This window comes from Parasteatoda tepidariorum, chromosome 6, assembly GCF_982258835.1.
Source record: "Parasteatoda tepidariorum strain Cologne lab strain chromosome 6, Ptep-v5.0, whole genome shotgun sequence".
Taxonomy (NCBI): Eukaryota; Metazoa; Arthropoda; class Arachnida; order Araneae; family Theridiidae; genus Parasteatoda; species Parasteatoda tepidariorum.
The window spans coordinates 51,491,439-51,511,062 of NC_141760.1; the positions used below are offsets into that span (position 1 = coordinate 51,491,439).

A 19,624-nucleotide genomic window follows, 5' to 3' on the forward strand; every position below is an offset into this window, starting at 1 on the left:
CTCATTGATAAAAAATAAATAAAATATTTTTGAAACTTAAGAAATATGTAAATGTTAATAAAAAAATATTTCAAAGTTAAAAAAAAGCAACAAAACTTTAAAAAAAAAAAATTACAATTGTATAAAAATGCAACTACACTATTTTACAACTACTTAAGCTTAAATGGGCAAGGGCATGACATATTATTAAGTATAGAAAACTATATCCTACCAAATAAATTTTTTTTTGTCACAGTGATAATTAAAATGCAAATTATAAAATTAATAGTAACATGTGTGGTGTGGCTAAATAAAAAAAGGGAAAAAAGGGGGGTGACTAGCATTAAGTCAAATTAAGATTAAATAAAATTTAGAATATTATTAAGTAAAGTCGAAAAAGATGAAAGTGGGGTACATTACGATTGTATGATGCAAAGGATCAGGTACGTGCAACCGAGGAACATGCTGAAAAAAAGGAAGGAAGAGAAAACAACTTACATAATAAAGTAACTCACCAAACCCATAGTAAAGGATGCTATACGATTATTTATTACAAATTTAACATATTTGAACTGCAATAAAACTTGGCAAACATGCCAACAAAAAGTCTCGGCTCACGCCGAAAACCAAACAACACTTCTGGTGAAATAGCAACAACTAACTGTTTCTTCGTTATGAAGATAGGCGAGAAAAACCTCGCCAAAAAATTAAAATTTTACGAATATCGCATTGGTTGGACGGAGAAGGATCAGAGGGGCAAATCACAGAGCTGCAAATATTGGCCAACTGGCGAAATTAATTGTTAAGCTCCGTGCCAAACATGAAGCAGGGTTGTCAAAAGTGGTGACACACCTGGAAAAGAATTTTGTGGAATGTTCTGGAACATTCTTGGCGCCATCATAAGATCAAAAGAAGCGCTTTGCATTTGATGCAAGCCGAAACAAAGGAAAACGGACATGGGGTCATTCCTTCTCAATCCAACAAAGGGGTTTGCTGACTGGACATACATCTTGCTGTCAGCGAAGCAACAAAAGGAGGAATCTTCTTTTAAAGGAAGAACATAAATGCAGAGAAAGATTACTTTTCCAAGGTTACAAAAATATACTTGAGGCTTAAAATTTAAAGATTACATTAAAATATTGCAAGTAATTATTGAATACTGACAAATAAATAACATTAATTACAAGTGTAAAAAGAAGAAATTAAAAACCATACAATTAAATAAAATTTGAATATTACCATTAAGCTGTCACATAATTACATTATTAACAAATGAACAATTAACCAATGATTATTAAATTAGATGAATAATGATGATTAGATAAATTAGATGATTAGATAATGAAATTAGAATTAACAAATGATTTTAATTAATATGCAGTATACCATACTACAACACGATATAATAAATATTAAGTATGAAAAACTATACACTTTCAAGAAAAAAAAACTATTTATTTATTTTGTTACAGTGGTAATTAAAATGCCCATTGTACAGTAATAAGTAACATTAAACTCTGTTAGATTTTCAGTTCAAGTTAATTTCTCAAACTTAATTTTCATAGCTTAATCCAAAAAGAAAGAAAAAATTAAATTTGTGATTATTTTTTTTACTTCAGTTGAAAAAGATTTTATTTACCTTGTAAACTTCTATTAAAACAAAATGTGATGCAACATTCTAGAGTAGGTTGGATGAACTGCACAAAAGAAAATGGCTGAAGATCTACAACATCTCTAAGCTAAGAAAAAAAAGTATTAGTAAAGAAAACAGAAAATATAAATCCAAAATAACAACCAAGCAAAAACTAAATGTTAACATTCTGACTTAAAAAGGCTGCACTACATCATAGTTACAGACTTAATAGCAGTACATTTAGATCTTAATAGTAATTTGAAGAGATAAACTATGCTGATCTAGTACAATGATTTTGAATTAAAATATCATAGAACAAAAATATCAGTCAAGAGAATATAAGTACAGTAGGGAACCGATTATCCGGAACGATCGGGACCATCACTATTCCGGATAACTGATTTTTCCGGTTTTCTGAATCGCTACAAAAAGCCGTTTTTTTATTGTTAAACCCAACTAAAAAAAAATTTTTTTTAGGAAATAATCTTGAAAAGAAAAAACGATGAAGTAATACACTAATGATTATTTCCAAAATGATGGTAAGGTGAACATCTTTCAAAAAAGAAAGAAAAATCCTAAAATCTTATAAGGAAAAAAAAATTTTGTTTAAAAAATGGCGGGAAAATTTATCGAATTTCGTTCCGGTTTTCTGATTTCCGGATAACGGGTTCTGTACTGTATTATTGGGAAAAGATTGTCAGAACAATGGTAGGGAATACTGCTGTGTTCCAGTTCTTTAACCAGGTTGGTGTACAGAAAACTGCATCCTAGAAACTAATAATGATTACTACTAATTTTTAGGAATATTTTTCATAGCTCAAAGAAACCATAGCTTAGAAATTCTTACTATAAACTTTTAAATTATTTCAATAATTTTAAGAATGAAATTTTATGTGAGAGAAAAGGATTATTGAATAAATATACTCATTTATATTTTAACAATCGCCAATTGGTCCAAAAGCACAACTTAGATCATTTTGTAACAATTCTAGTTGAGCTATTTTTATCTACTAATATTTATATTAACTCTTTCAGTTATAAATAAATAACAGTTAGAAAAAATTCAAAATATAAATGTAACATAATACGATTTCCAGAACAACGATAGATAAAACTTTTTAATCTTTCAGAGCTAGGAACTTAACAGCGGTAATAAACTTAATGATGGAACCATAACTTTCTTTTTCTGAAATTGCAAAGAAAAAAAAGAACAAAAAACTTTTAACTCTTTGTATTTACTGCACTTCAATTGAGAAGAGCAAAATACTATTTTGAATTTGATAAACATTTCATAATTACAAAAATATATTCAGTGAATCTAGCTAAATTCTCGCCATGCATTATAGCTATTTGGCTTGAATAAGGGCAAAAAACTATAGTTAAAATAATATTAATACTTTGTTTTATTACTTATTCATTTCTTTTATCACAATGTTATAAATACAGTTTTTTTATGAATAAAATTATAAAGAAAAATGTTTAGTGGAAATTATTGGATATCCGATTTGTATTAATTTCAAAAAAGCTTTTTGTAGCAAATTTCCAACCATAACAAAAAATAATACATGAAAAAATCAAATAAACATCTAACATATAAGGTATGAATAAAACTAACAAAAATAAACAGAATTATTTATTTTTGCAAAAATTTTTTGAATAACTTATCAGGTCAACCAACAGTAATTCAAAAATTTTGAAATCAACTAAATTTATTTTTTTATTGAACATTAAAAAGATATTTATTATATTGAAAGGAAGGAAACTAAAAATATTATTACAAATAATTTACAACATGTAATGTCTTTTTTTTTTTACATTTTAGAACAAAAGAACTTTATCAGTTTTTAAATATATGATTTTCGGAACCCTGGCATGTTCTTGTATCTAACAGCAGAGGCAACAAATGCTTGGTTCAAAATAATAGTATATATCATAGATAATTACGTTTATTTTAAATGAGTTGAGTCGAATAATGAGTTTGTGAAAAAGGGCAAGTTAAAAGGCAGTATTATTTACAAATTTTTAATAACTTATTATTAACTATATTATAGATATTCTCCCCTAATACCCACTGCAACTTATATTACTAAATTATTTTGCCTGTTGTTGGTTTTAAGAAAAATTGCATCGCATTATCTATTTAACAGGTTCTCTGGTCAATTACATTATATTTCATCAATGACACACAAAAGAGTAAATGTGTATGAAAATTCTTTTAAGTTAAAGAAATGCAACAAAAATGGAATACTAATCATAAATTTTCGAAAAATCGATCATAGACCAAAAGTCATTTTCAGAGTTCAGAACTTAGTAAAATAATAATTTAAGAAGAGCTTTTAGAAGTCATTATTTGATACTTGTGCTTTTATGAAGTGTCATTTTGAAGTTAGGATTAAATGATGCTAATTTCTTATTAAACTGATCCTTGCAAATAAGCCATAAGAGCTAGACTATCAAATTCTTTCTGATGTGAAATTTACAAGAATATTTCACCAATTATATAATTAAACTTACAATTTCTTCAACTGATATAAATTATTTACATTCCTTCTACGTTTTTTTAGTTTGTACATTTAGTTAGTTCAAGAGACAAAAAAATAGGAAATAAGAGAAAGACATTAATTATATCTGTTAATGAATAAAGTGTATAAATTTTAATGCACAGTTTACAGAATGTATTAAAATACATTTTATTTCATATACTTACAATTTTTACAAGCAAAACTATATACTTTTCACAAACATCAAAAACCGTTCCTTTGTTTTGCAAATACATTCCTTGAAAAAATATTAAGGATTTAATGAATGCATTTGTTATATAAAGAAATAAACATTTTGTTTAATTTCAAAAGCTTATATGCTTTATTATTTAATTTAGAAGTTCAATACATCTAATCATCTTGACATAATCTGCTTCTTTTAAGGGAAAAAAACAGAACTTAAGTAAAATATAGCCTTTCTGCTTGTTACCTTTAACTAAGGGGTCCCCAACCATATGCTCGCGGGCACCATGGTGCATATCAATCAGTATAGGTGCGCCTGCTGCTTGTGCGCAATGATAAAATACTTTGGTTTTCCATTTTCCAAAAAAATGCTATGCAAATGCATACTGAAGTACGCTGGCTCAGTAAAAACAAAGTACTTGATAAATTTATGCCTTAAATTAAAGAAATAAAAAATTATCTTGCAGCCAAAAATCACTTATTTTTAGAACGGAGAGATCCTCTTTGGCTAGCAAATTTGTCTTTCATAACGGGCATAAAGGGAAAACTAAATAATTTAAACTTGGAGCTGCAAGGAAAGGACAAACATATAGCAAGAACGATAGGGGCTATAAACTTGTTTAGAGCTAAGCTAGTTTTGTGGATATCACATTTGAAAATGAAGTCTCCTTTGCATTTTCCAAACAAGAAAAAATTGATAGGTGACAGTGAAATTGACTTATCATCATTTGTCATAAATCTCCAATTGCTTCAAGATCAATTCGAAAAGCGCATTCAACAATTTAATATCATTGAGCCTATGGTCACCTTTTTTGTAAATCCTTTTACCAACTAAATAAACGTAACCAAAATAGCAACATATATTTCAGAATTTCTTCAAGTAAGGTGAAAAGAAGTGGAAATAAAAATTTCGGATCTTCAGAATATTATCCTCAAAACTATTATATCAGATGATAAATTTGGGAAAATAGTTGACAGAAATAAATTTCCATTCTTAAAAAGAGAATCATATAAAACACAGTCGTTTTTTGATTCCACAAATGCAAATCTCGACTTACAGATGAACACCTTGATGATTGCTTGCGAGCAGGAATTTCATCATATTCTCCCAATAGTGAAACGCTGGAGAGTGAAATGCTCAGCCAAAGATCACATTGACTGTATTTTATAAATAATTTTTATACTTTGTTTTGAAGGCAATTCAGTAATCAATTATTTTACACAAGAATATTAATACTAATTATTATCATATGTTAAATTAATTTTTAAAATTAAATTTTTTGCGTATTAGTGTGTATTATTATCTATGTCTATCAACTATAAATTTATCATGAAAAAATAAATGGTGATCGCCATTCGACCGATATTCTGGTATTTGCTCTTGGGTACAAAAAGGTCGGGGACCCCTGCCTTGAATCCATTATATGGATATTCATATTCATGAGTAAAACTTTATATAGAGTTTTCTATTAATAGTTCAACTAATGCAAGTTTGTATTTTCTCTGAGTGGCTGCTTTAAAATATCTAAAAATATGGTCAGAAAAAATTGCATAAGAAAATGTATAACTATGTATGAAAAATTTCACTACTATATACAAAAAAAACTGTCAAAATATTTCAAAAATACATAATGTATTAATAATGTGTTTCTTAATCAAATAAAACGTAAATGAATGAGCAGAAATTTCTTTTCCTCCACGTTACTTTTTCAGCATTTTTACAAATTGAAAGAATAGAAACAAATTTTACTCAGTTAAAAAAAAATTTAAGTATTGGAAAGTTTAAGTAATTCAAAAAGGTTATTTAATGAATTAGGAATGATAAAGTTAATATTTGAATACCGATTAAAACATAAACCAAAGGTCACTAAAATTTATTGTCAATAAATAATTATGATAGATTCTAAAAAATGAATTTAAAAATACTTACTGCAGTCTAAAAATGGTCCAATTTGTTGATATATGAGTAAAATAAAATTCACAGCATCTGGTTCTTTGGAGCATTCTTTAAAGCCAAAAGTGACTAACTTTCGTAAAACTAAAAATTTAATAACAAAATAACATAGTATCAACAGAATGAAAAATCTACTAAGAAAACAAAACATTGACAACAATAATAAAATAGAAACATATACAATACACATAATTACAAACTTACTTTTTAATGTTAAAAAAGAGTTATCAAGTAGTTCCCTAACTTGAAGAGCATCACCATTAACTTCCTGGAGAAATAATTTGCTGTAATTTATCCACTGGTGAAAAATATTTGAGAATATTGTACTTGTAAGCTAAATAAGAAAAAAAATTCAATTACCTTTTCGTTCACATTTTACCCACGTTTCAGTAAATACAACAAATACCAGAAATAAAAAACAGACTTAACCTGATAAAAAATACGACGATCCCCTGTCAATCTTTTGGAAGATAAAGCTTTTATCACATGCTGCATGGTTAATAAGGCTCTCTGCTGTTCAAGTTTATTAACGGATTGTGTACTATTTAATAGTGTTGGAAATAGCTCAGCCCACTCTTTAGGGAAGTCAAAACGAGCTATTTTTGAGATTATGACAGCAAATTGAAGGGCAATCTGTAATTAACATACAATATTAAGGTGGAAAAATTTACTTCTTCATAATTCAAAATGTATAATTCAATAATGTTTTTTACAAGCAAAATATTTTTTAAAATGTTATCTTAAAATTAACTAAAATCTTACAAAATTAAAAGTAATAAAACAACACAATTACTTATGCATGCACGATTAATTAATTTAAACAAGAATATAAATCCAAATTTAATTAATTTAAAATATTTCTCTAAAACTTTCATTAAAACAAGTTTAGAGTAGTTTTAAGAGTATTCAATTAAAATTTTATGTGCATTGACACCAAAAAAAAAATTTTGAAAAGGCAAGTTAAGATTTTTCTTCTTTTTTTTTTGTCCACGCATTAAAGCGAGCCAATATGGAATGATGGAACAGTGAATAAGGTGCTGAGCCTTATTAAGTACGGTGATATGATCTCAGATCTCAGGGTTTCAATCATAACAAACGCCTTTTAACATAATGTATATTTAATAACAAAAGGATGATGATAATGGTACAGTGTCATGGAAGAAACGGATTAGAAAACTAATGATTTTACATTTATGCGCAGAGCGCCATCTATTGAGTTTTAGAAATTATAATTAATATGAAGAAATATTATTAACAAGCCTGTTGTAAAGTATTAGGGTTCAATCCCTGGCAGTAACTTAAACCCTTCCATCTTCAAACTGGTGGATACCAGCTTGTCTAAGAAATAAATGCAGTTGATGCACAATATTGACATTTTAACTATAATAATTCAAAAAGACACAAAGCTGTATATATATATATACTATATATACACAGTGGTGGCCAAAACTGTGGACACTTTTTGAAAGCTTCATGTTTTTCAACTTTGTGTGCTTGTAGAATATATTAATTTTCACTTAAATACAAACGTTTATATATCAAATTGAAGGTAATTTAATGTAAAATTTAATAATAAAAACAGTATTACAAAAAAGTTATGCAATTAATAGTAAGATCTATCTTAGATTTGCATTTTTTTAAAGTGATACTTACACAATCAATGCTTAGTAGGATAACCCTTAATTTTTAAGACAGCTTCACAGCGTCTTTTCATCGAGTGAACGAGTGTTTGTAGTTCATCTTTCGTAATCACATGGTGCCAAGAATCAATTATAGCTTCACTTAGATGTCTTTTATTGGATGGACGTTTTTTTTTGTACAAGAATTTTCAAACGCCCACACAAATGTTTAATTGGATTGAGATCAGGGCTGTTTCCTGGCCATGGTAATATATCTATGCCTTTATTTTGAAAGCATGCTTTGCATACTTTTGCTGTGTGGCATGAAGCTGAATCCTGCTAAAAAATAAATGGTTCGTTGTTGGGGAAGAGATCCCTGATGGAAGGCATCAATTTTGGTTTGTGTGGATCCCTGATGGAAGGTATCAATTTTGGAAATCAATGCCACCGTGACCGGTGGCATTGATTTTATTAAAGGATGATTTTAACATGTATTAATATTGTAATGATTCGGTTCTTGCCGATTTGATTTTATAAGGCGGCTGATTTTATTATCCGGTGATTTTATTAGCGGCGGGCACTATATATATATATATATATATATATATATATATATAGGACACACATTAATATCAAATTAGTTTCTCTTCAAAAGTATTTATAGCATACAAAAATATATAAAACTGTGACAGTAAAAAAGTTAAAAACCAAACAAAAATAACTTACTTGGTTGACTTGTTCATTCAAACACATCAATAATTTCTGTTTGATTGCAATCCTCTCCTCATTTTCAATAGAACTAAAATAAATAAATGAAAAACAATAACGAAAAACTAACAATTAGAACTAAAATTTGCTATTTAAAATTCCAAAAATAAATAAAATGATTAAAGAAAACAATAATAAAAACAAATTTTTGATATGTTACATTCACAAAACTCTAAATAATAACTATTTAAATTCATTAACTAACTAAAATATTTCATGTATAAAGCATGCGAAACTTTATATAAAACAAAGATAAAAGTACATTCATATTTTATGATTTTCACATGACCTGGGGTGACTGTGAGCTCAACTCAAAAATCCCGAAAATTTCTTGAGTAAAATGATTAATGACACATATCAAAAAATTAATGTCTTGATAAATTTAAATCATTGACATTTTCAAAACATAAATTTCTAAATAAATTATATTTCAAATAATTTCAATAAATAATTATTTATAAGTTTACTTTTATCTCTAATCCCATTTATTATTCTACCAGAAAAATATTTACAAATGAAAGAGATGCCAAGCAAAAATTCTAGTTCTAATATTTTTAAATAAAATAAACAAGAATTTTTATGCATAAATGTGATCAATGATTTCTTGAAACTGTTGGACCTTGGATGTCTGGAAATTTTCAGATTACGGTTAGAGAAAAATCCGGAAATCCAAATATTATCCACAGCATAATCATCAGGGCATGAGTAATAAAGATTGGGTGAGGCTCACTTTTGGTAGCCTGAGCCTAGACAAGATTAAAACTTAACATCGATTTACAAGTTTGTTGTTAGTTAAACTCCAAATTATTTATTTATATGTTAGGTATAAACCAGCATCTGTGGCCATTACTTAAACTCTAAATCAAGCAATGGCAAATTCGGAATGAGAATAAAACATTCTGAACAACCAAAAATTTTTGATAAAAAAAAAAATTAGTTGTTAAAATGTTTTTATTATCAAAACTAAAAAAAAAAATTTATGTCAAAGAGGAAGCCCTCAAATCGTCTTAAACTACTGAGTTTAAATACTAAGTCTACATTACTAAGTCTATACTTCTAAATGAAACATAAAATATTTTGCATGGTTTTTAGAGTATAACAAAAGTTATTTATAAACTGATAGCTCATTAAAGTAGTAACTTAATTCACTAGTAGTCACATCGACAAATCTCGATAATGCCACAACTACATAGAAAATATGGATGATCTTTATGAATCGGGTATAATAATTATAAAAAACTACTAAAATTTAAATTCTTAGAGATCTAATTTTTTTTTTTAACTAACTGAATATCACAATGTTCCCTTAATATTCAAAACATTTATTAATAATGTATAATACAAAATACACATAATATAAAATACAAACCACACCTGAACTTTCAGATGAAAATACAAGAAAAGAAATTAAAAGATTTTAAAAATAAAACAAACTATAGTAAAATTTAAAAGAAAATGAGAGTAAATTTTTATTTTAAAAACAGTATTCTTTTTTTGAGATATTTTTAAATTAATATTCAGAAATTCTGTAATTACAAATCAAGCATTAATTGTTGAAATAATTACTTCAAAAGTTTTTTAGATTACTGTTTTAACCTTCAAACTAATAATTAAAATAGAAAGGAATAACAGTAAATTTTTTTAAAATCATATAGTTCTAATACCTAAAAAATCTGTAATTACATATAGAGTTTAGATTTTATAAAAATATTTTATATGTTTTATATAATTTGTGTAATTTGGACAAGTCTTACATAATATTATTATCACAGTAAAGAAAGAAACAATAACTTAGAATAAAACAATAACTTTTTCTTCTTGTTATAATCAATTATATTTTTTATAATTTTCTGTTAAATTATATTTTAAAAAAATTACTAAATAATATTAATATCCCACTTCTACTTACTTGGGAGCAGTTTTACGCCAGTAACGATCAACACCATTTTTAATGCACAAGGCTGATAACCATCGTATGTTAACATGCAAATTGATATCACAGGCTATGTTCTAAAAACAATACAAAGATAAGTTAATATCTGGTATTTGATTATTCAAAAATTTGATAAAATGATTTTCCTTTGAAAAGAGAGTAATTATCTGTTAAATGAGACTATAAAACTCAACATTATTAGTAATGCAAGTGTTATAACTTTAATTAATTGTAATAATAGGTACTATTAAAATAGTGTTCATAAGCACTAGGTACTGTGGTATTAGATACCTAACATATTATAGGTACTATGGTAATATAGTTTTTACAGCCTTCTATGTCATAAAGAACTGCAAAAATGAAATAACTCTAAACAATAATTTTTAAAGATGCAAATTTTACAAAATAGTTAAAAAACTAAAAATTTTATAGTTAAACATACAGGGATTTATTGGTGTTTCTAGAAACATTTACCAATTTTCTTCAAAAGCTAGCATATTATGTAATAAAATAAAGCATACTCTTTTAAAAATAAAGATAATAAACATTTTTTATTTTGTATCCAAAAAATAAAGTGGTTTAAGGTATGTTTGCTTTTTAACACTTTTCTAATCTTTGAATCAACCTTTGTGTCAGATCTATGTTACTATTCTCTATTTTATACTAAAATATTGTTGATTATCATTCTCATCTTCATTTAAAAAAAACTTTTTGCTTGCTTAGTATGATTACATAAAAAATAGTCAACAGTGACCTACACATTTCACTTAAGATTTGCAAGCAACTTATAAGATTCCCTTTTTCAATTTTCAGATTAAATTAAAAATCAAAGTTTAAAAGATCGAGCCTGATGTTATAAGATTTTCAAAAAAACAAAAAAAGACACATTTTAGAATGCTCTGGTTGAATTTAATGTTAAGATTTTCTTTTTGATTTTATAAACAAAAATAAATTGAACTTCATCCTATCATCCCTAAAAAAACTATGAAATCATCCCTAAAAAACAATTTAATCATACAACTGAAATATCAAAAGGTAGCTTATTGCTATGAAGGCCCCTTCGCCAAGGCAAAAAAATGTGCGAGATCTGTTCGGCCTTGATAATATTATACAATATCAAAATTAAAACAATGGGAAAAAATTTTAAAATATGCTAAGTTACAGATTTTTTTCATATTTAGACTGTTTTAGTCGCAAATATTACACAATAAAATATTTCTCAATTTACTAAGGTGTGAAGTGGAAACTCATGTGTTGTTTATTTAAAAAAATTGCAGCAAGTTTTATTTTTTTAATTTAATGTCATCCTCTTTGTATTTATTTAAGAAGGCTAACTCTTCTATTTTCGAGATTTTTGAACAATAATTTTGCCGACTTTGCTTAGCTCGGCCTGTAGGAAAGTTATATTTTTTAACGAGCCGATTTTGCGATAGACATTATAATTTTTAAAAAATGAAGTCAGGTAACAAATCTCTAAGGTTGATTTCAGGTAGATTATGCTTTAAAATAGGACATAGTGATAGAAAAATAATATTAATAACAAAATAAAATGACATAAGAAAAAGGACCATAAGAAATTAGTCATATTAACAAGTTGCAACTTCAACAATATACCAATAAAATAGAATAAAATCCTCTTTCAGTCTCCCAACTCTTCAACTGAATTTCTGCATCTTTTAAAAGTTCAGCATTCTGACTAGATGCTTTTGTCAAAGCTCCTAAAACTATGTTGTATTGATTATCCATCTCTATCAACGTGATTACTAAAGATCAAGATTTATCTAAATGCTAAAAACATGAATGATATTATTTCGATTTCAATTTAAAGTAAATGATAATCTCTTGAACATAAAGATTATATATTTGTACTATGATAACATAATTTAATTAGAAATTGTCAGATATAGCGGCTCGTGTTTACATTTAGACACTTTATGGATTTGTTTGTTTAAACGTATTGAGCTACCTTTTGTTGCCCGTCTTAAAATTGGTCTATTGCAACAATGGCAGTGTTTCAAATTCATAAGCAACAAGCATTCCCACTGCATGCGATTGTCGCACCTTTAAGGGCACATCCAATGGATGGGTGATCGTGTAAAGCTAAGGGTGGTGGCGCTAGTGGTAAAATTGCTCTTTCAAGACTTCCGGGTTACTGCTTCCGATATATTTTTACGCCGCAGATTAAAAAACGCGCCACCATATTATTGCATCATATATTTTGCAGTATTTCACATGCACCGAGTTCTTTCTTTCAGCTTTAAGCTTCAGCATTATCATATTACTATTATAATCATTAGAATATTTTTTAATTAGGCTAACTTAAAAAGATTCTTTTGGTGAAATTTTTTTCAAATGTAGCCAAATAAGGGATAAAATACAAAACATGGCAAACCTTAAGAATTATTCACTATGAGATATTAACTTTCCAAAATTTTTTTTGGTCTTACGACCTCTGAGAATCAATACATTTCTGAAAGCTCTTATGAATGGTACAATTATACTTAGATTTGACCCCAAATTACAATAACAAAACTGCATAGAATATTAGGATTGTTCACACATCGCCTCGTAGTCATAACATAAGCGGAGGGATACACCGGAAATTTTCTAAATTTCTTCCGGTTTAAGGACGCTTGTTATTGTTTACATTAGACCACCCATCCATAGCTAAGACAAATCCAATATCTAAACGTTTTGGATAAAATTTATTAAAAAAAAAAAAATAGTGCGTGGACTCCCTCCGCACGGAAGAAGTTAAACTTCACAACCAGCGACGTTAATTGTAGAAGAATCAGCAGTCGTAGCAGGATCGCTAGTTCTATTCAACGACTCTTTTTCCTGCTCCGCTCGCTTCCGTGCTCTGTAATCACGGTAATATTGTGCATTTTTCCCTCGTGAACCCCTTGAACCAGTGGAAGTGCTTGTGGTTGTCTCATCGTCTCGCCCTGGAAAATGTATTTGTATTAATAATGTATGTTAATGCGTCATAATGTAATTTCAAAAGAGAAAACCTGACAATCAATTGATATTCACAAGAGATGTACCTTGACATAACCTTAAATCCGTCGCATGGGATTGTTTTCACTAATTTTTTACAATTGTTATCCACTAAATTTGAAAATAAAAAATGTAGCGTTAAACGTTTAACGCAACCTTGTTGGAAGTCGCATAAGAAGTATAACTTCAAAAATACTACTCTATTCGCGATCGCAACGAACTATAGGGGGGGTTTTTGTATGAGACGGATACCTGCGATTTCCATATGAACAGTGATTCAGTTACTCTAGAGACGTTTTTAATGTAGCACGTAGCATTGCAACGTTCCTTCTTTATTGTGGCTAATTAAATTTAAAAAAGAAAAATATTTGGTATTCTTTCTTATGCAAACGAAAACAAAATGGTATCTCTTTTAATTAGAGAAGGAATATCCAAAACACATCGAAAAAATATTTGCACATTAACAGAAAAAAATATGTATATTCTTATAAGAGTTAAAACCTAATGCCCGAGAAATAGTTTTACTAAATTTAATAATATAACATGAAAGGCCCATTTAAACTTTACATTCTATAGTTTTAAAAATCATATTACTTCAAAAATTAAAATAAAAAGAAAGTATACATAAACCTTATAATTTTATGAAATTAAATTTTGTAAAAAACGTTTTTTGACAACAATTTTTATCAAAAAATTTCAAGTTTCAATAAAAAACATTATTTAGAAACTAAGAAACGTAAAATAAAGAATGCTGACGAAACAAAAAAAAAAAAAAAAAAAAAAACAATTCTTTTTTGTCTTCATTTTTAGTGCTACGAAAATTCGTCTTTGGGATTTGCCAAAAACAAAACAAGATGCAATTTTATTTCTTCAGGAGGGAAATATTTTACCGAAAAAACGAAAATGTACCAATTTCCAACAACATGAAACTTTATCTTGGTAAACGTACGTTTTGGAAATGTTATTTCATTTGGAATCTTATTTATCAGAGTTCATATGGCGATATGATTGTTTTGAATCTATGCTAAACTCTATATCGGCTCATTTTCCACCGAAATCCGACTGACTACTTTGACTTTAAATAAAGTGTTTTATTTTATGATTTGTCGCAAAAATTTTAAGTGTAGATTGGCGGCACTTGAAAACCGCCAAATCTGTAGCGGCGGTGGCGTTAATACGTAAGTACAGAATTTTTATTCCATACTTTTCTGAATCATATTACTTCAAACCTTAGAATATACAAGTATACATAAACGCATAATGTTATACCATTTAATTTTTCAAAAAAGTATTTTGACAACAATTTTTATTGAAAAATTATAAACTAAAAAACGGAAAATAAAGAATTCTTAGGATTAAAAACGATTTTAAGTATTCTTTGCATTGAAATAAAAACTTTCATATTGTTTCTTTTTTTATTATTCTTATAGTTCTTAATCTTGGTTTCAGACGTAAAAAACCATTCTGTAGAGAACTATCATCAAATAAGAAAAAAAAATATTTACAAGCAAATTTTTTATTATAAAAATCATAACACTCACCTGTTTTATAAATCCGCAGAATTCCAAATGAAATGTTCTTCGTTTGAAAATTTTATTTTCAAATGATATATGCATAGATTATCCCTTTATTACTTTTAGATAACATACCACACATCAAAATTTTATAAATGTAAGATCTCGATATGAATTTGAATATGTAGCTTAAAAACAGAATAGCTGAATTCTAGTTTAAATTATACCTTCAAAACAAAAAAAATAATTACCAAGAAAACGATCCAAATTTATTATTAATCAGCACAAATGAATCTATTTCAAGTAGTTCGGATGATTCTTTATTTTTGTTTTACGAATAATATAGATACAGAAATATATACTATTCTATAAAGAACAGCAATATTCTATAACTATATATTATACAGTTCTGTGCATATTCTGAATTCTTATTTATTCATTGGAATGACGAAAGCAATGCTGATTTCACTTTAATTTGTAATGAATTGAAGACAGAAAAAATTATTTTACCGTAATACACACAATCTGTAACAGCAAGTGATCATGAAATTGGAAGTTATGTTGTTGGTAACAGAAAGGTAAAAATTATTGAGAAATTGTTCTTCAAATGCTTGGCGTGTTCTGCTTCAATGTTTGGCATGTTCTGGTTAGTTTTTTCAATAAGTTCTACCTTTTCCTTAGGGAAATTTTGCTTCTTATTTGCTGCTAATGAAATGGCGTCCGTCATTGCCAATGGCTTTGTGGGAACTAATGTCCGATATTTTCAGTCTCCCGCTAGATGGCGTACTCGAGCGTTGCGATCGCGAATGCTAAAAGCAAATTTCCTCGAGAAATCGCACCAATTTGCCTAAGAGAACTAGTAAAAAATTATCAAACTATTACAATACAGATTACGCCTAATTAATTTTAGTTATAAATAATAATTAAAATTATTACTAAGTACTCTCTGAAGAAAAATTAATGGAGAAAAGGTCCTAATTCGTTTTGGAGAAACGTAAAAAATCGCCATACTATTATTGACAAAAATGATGCGTAATTAATTTTTCAATGGGCCCCTCTCGTATTAAGATAATTGATCCAGTTTTAATAGATACCAAATATATTAATATAGGTACAATGTATTATGTTAGTATATTTTATACCTATCAAAACTGCATCAATATTTTGAAGCTTTAATGTATAGATACAGTGCAAAGATGATTTTTATAGTCCCTCTAAGGCGGATTTAAGGCAGTGTTTCCCAAAGTGAGGTACGCGTATCCCCAGGATTTACGATTACGTATTTTTGAATTGACTATTTTTTTTTTTTTTTTTTGTAGAATTAACAGCTAATAATTGATGGTGTCAACAGCCAGTTGTGATTTTTAACTTTTGTGCCACTTTTTTATAGTAAAAAATACATTATATATATATATATATATATATATATATATATATATATATATATATATATATATATATATATATATATATATATATATATATATATATATATATATATATATATATATATATATATATATATATATATATATATATATATATATATATATATATATATATATATATATATATATATATATATATATATATATATATACTATATATATATATATATATATATATATATATATATATATATATATATATATATATATATATATATTTTTTTTTTTTTTTTTTAGTGTTACATAGCGTTACGAAAAATTTAGAAAGGGTACGCGAAAGACATAAGTTTGGGAAACACTGCACTAAGGGAATAAGTGCCGGAGAAAATCGATCGATTGTGGTGATTGATTGTTTTGACTATCGATGATCAGATGTCGCGACAATCAGCAGTATCGCTACAAATGATATTGAATTCAGTAATTCTTCATTTTGATGGGGTGGACTACCGAGATGGGTTTTGCTCCAACTCTTAAGTCACCGGGAAGGACAAAATAAAATTTTAAAAAATGCAATTACTTTAGCAATATTCATTGTGGAGCATGATTTCGTAGTGTTGTTTTGTACTAATATGCTTATTGTTTACTTTTTTTTAATACTCTAATGCTAAATTTAAGGCTGTATTAGAATCAACTTTCGCATATAATGTGTAAATGGAATTTCTGCTTATTTGTCTAAAAGTTTTGGTTATTGCGTACAATTCGCGATCGCAACGCTCGAGTACGCCGTCTAGCGGGAGCCTGTAAATATCAGACATTAATTTATCAAGTTTTCATTTAGTTCCATCAAAGTCATTGGCAGAATCAGACGCCATTTTTAGCAGCAAATAAGAAACTAAATTTCCCTAAGGAAAAGGCCGAAGAACTTGAAAAAAATCTCCAGAATATTAGTAAATCTTTCAGGAACAGAACACGCCAAACATTTGAAGAAAAATTCCTCAATAATTTTTAATTTCTATTATCAACAAACTTGCAACTGATGACTTCCGATTTCGGATACTGTTACAGATGTGTGTATTAAGGTAAAATGCATTTCTTCTGTCTTCAATTCATTACGAATTAAAGTGAAGTCAACATTGCTTTCGTCATTCCAGTGAATAAATATGAATTCAGAACATACAGAATTGTAATAGTTATAGAATATTCTTCTTCGTTATGGAATAGTATATATTTCTGTATCCATATAATTCGGAAAACAACAATAAAAAATTATCCAAGTTACTTGAAATAGTGCCATTTGTGCTGATTCTTAATTAATTTTAATCGTTTTCTTGGTAAGTTTTTTTTAGTTTTGAAAGAATAAATAATTTCAACTAGAATTCAGCAGTTCTGTTTTTAAGATACATATTCAAATTCATATCAATTATAAAATTTTGCTGTGTAGTATGTTATCTAAAAGTAATGAAGGGATAAATTATGTATCTATTATTTGAGAATAAAGTTTTCAAACAAGGAACTTATCATTTTGGAATTCTCCAGGAATTATAAATCAGGTAAGTGCAATGATTTTTACAATAAAAAATTTGCTTGTAAATATTTTTTTTTCATTTGATGATAGTTCTCTATAGAATGGTTTTTTACGTCTGATTAAGAACTATAAGAATAATAAAAAAAGAAACAATATGAAAGTTTTTATTTCAATGTAAAGAATTCTTGAAATCGTTTTTTTTTATCCTAAGAATTCTTTATTTTCCGTTTTTTAGTTTATAATTTTTTGATAAAAATTGTTCTCAAAATACTTTTTTTGAAAAATTAAATGGTATAACATTATGCGTTTATGTATACTTCTTGTATATTCCAATGCTTGAAGTAATATGATTCAGAAAAGTATGAAATAAAAATTCGGTACTTACGTATTAACGCCACCGCCGCTACAGATTTGGCGGTTTTTAAGTGCCGCCAATCTACACTTAAAATTTTTGCGACAATTGGGTATAATATAGCCTACGTCACAGGTTGTGTTGTTCCTACTAAATTTAACCCATGAACGGCATTTTCTGCGAGCCTAACTTCAAGCCACAAATAAACAAACGAAGTGTTCGATCGTTTAAATAGCTGCTCGCCAGATTTTATTGCATTATAAAGAAAAGTTATTGAAACTAAATACAACTAAATAAACAACAACAACTAAAACAAATAACAACAACTACTAATAACAATAACTAAATAAACAACAACTAAATTCCATTCGTTTAGCATTGCGTCATATGTTGTTCCTACTAAATCGAAGTAGTTGTGTTTTTTTCATATTATACCCAATTCATAAAATAAAACACTTTATTTAAAATCAAAATAGTCAATCGGATTTCGGTGGAAAATGAGCCGATATAGAGTTTAGCATAGATTCAAAACAATCGTATCGCCATATGAACTCTGATAAATAAGATTCCAAATGAAATAACATTTCCAAAACGTACGTTTACCAAGATAAAGTTTCATGTTGTGGGAATTGGGTATACTATAGCCTACGTCACAGGTTGTGTTATTCCTACTAAATTTAACCCATGAACGGCATTTTCTGCGAGCCTAACTTCAAGCCACAAATAAACAAACGAAGTGTTCGATCGTTTAAATAGCTGTTCGCCAGATTTTATTGCATTGTAAAGAAAAGTTATTGAAACTAAATACAACTAAATAAACAACAAAAACTAAAACAAATAACAACAACTACTAATAACAATAACTAAATAAACAGCAACTAAATTCCATTCGTTGAGCATTGCGTCATATGTTGTTCCTACTAAATCGAAGTAGTTGTGTTTTTTTTATATTATACCCAATTGGTACATTTTCATTTTTTCGGTAAAATATTTCCCTCCTGAAAAAATAAAATTGCATCTTGTTTTGTTTTTGGCAAATCCCAAAGACGAATTTTCGTAGCACTAAAAATGGCGACAAAAAAGAATTGTTTTTTTGTTTTTGTTTCGTCAGCATTCTTTATTTTACGTTTCTTAGTTTCTAAATAATGATTTTTATTAAAACTTGAAATTTTTTGATAAAAATTGTTGTCAAAAAACTTCGTTTACAAAATTAAATTTCATAAAATTATGAGGCTTATG

At 27.5% G+C, this 19,624-nt stretch overlaps 1 protein-coding gene across 1 annotated transcript in view; it reads right to left on the bottom strand.

Moving 5' to 3' along the window:
- Nucleotides 1-12,604, bottom strand: part of Impbeta11 (importin beta11) — a 44,463-nt gene extending 31,859 nt beyond the window's left edge. Inside the window, exons 1-8 of the mRNA XM_087165838.1 lie at nucleotides 12,224-12,604; nucleotides 10,586-10,686; nucleotides 8,635-8,707; nucleotides 6,719-6,922; nucleotides 6,494-6,623; nucleotides 6,266-6,373; nucleotides 4,320-4,390; nucleotides 1,619-1,718 (exon numbers count right to left, since the gene is read on the bottom strand). Coding sequence (XP_087021964.1) covers nucleotides 1,619-1,718; nucleotides 4,320-4,390; nucleotides 6,266-6,373; nucleotides 6,494-6,623; nucleotides 6,719-6,922; nucleotides 8,635-8,707; nucleotides 10,586-10,686; nucleotides 12,224-12,355 — 919 coding nt within the window. The 5' untranslated portion in view covers nucleotides 12,356-12,604. The remainder of the gene's footprint in view (nucleotides 1-1,618; nucleotides 1,719-4,319; nucleotides 4,391-6,265; nucleotides 6,374-6,493; nucleotides 6,624-6,718; nucleotides 6,923-8,634; nucleotides 8,708-10,585; nucleotides 10,687-12,223) is intronic.
- Nucleotides 12,605-19,624: the final 7,020 nt, after the last annotated feature.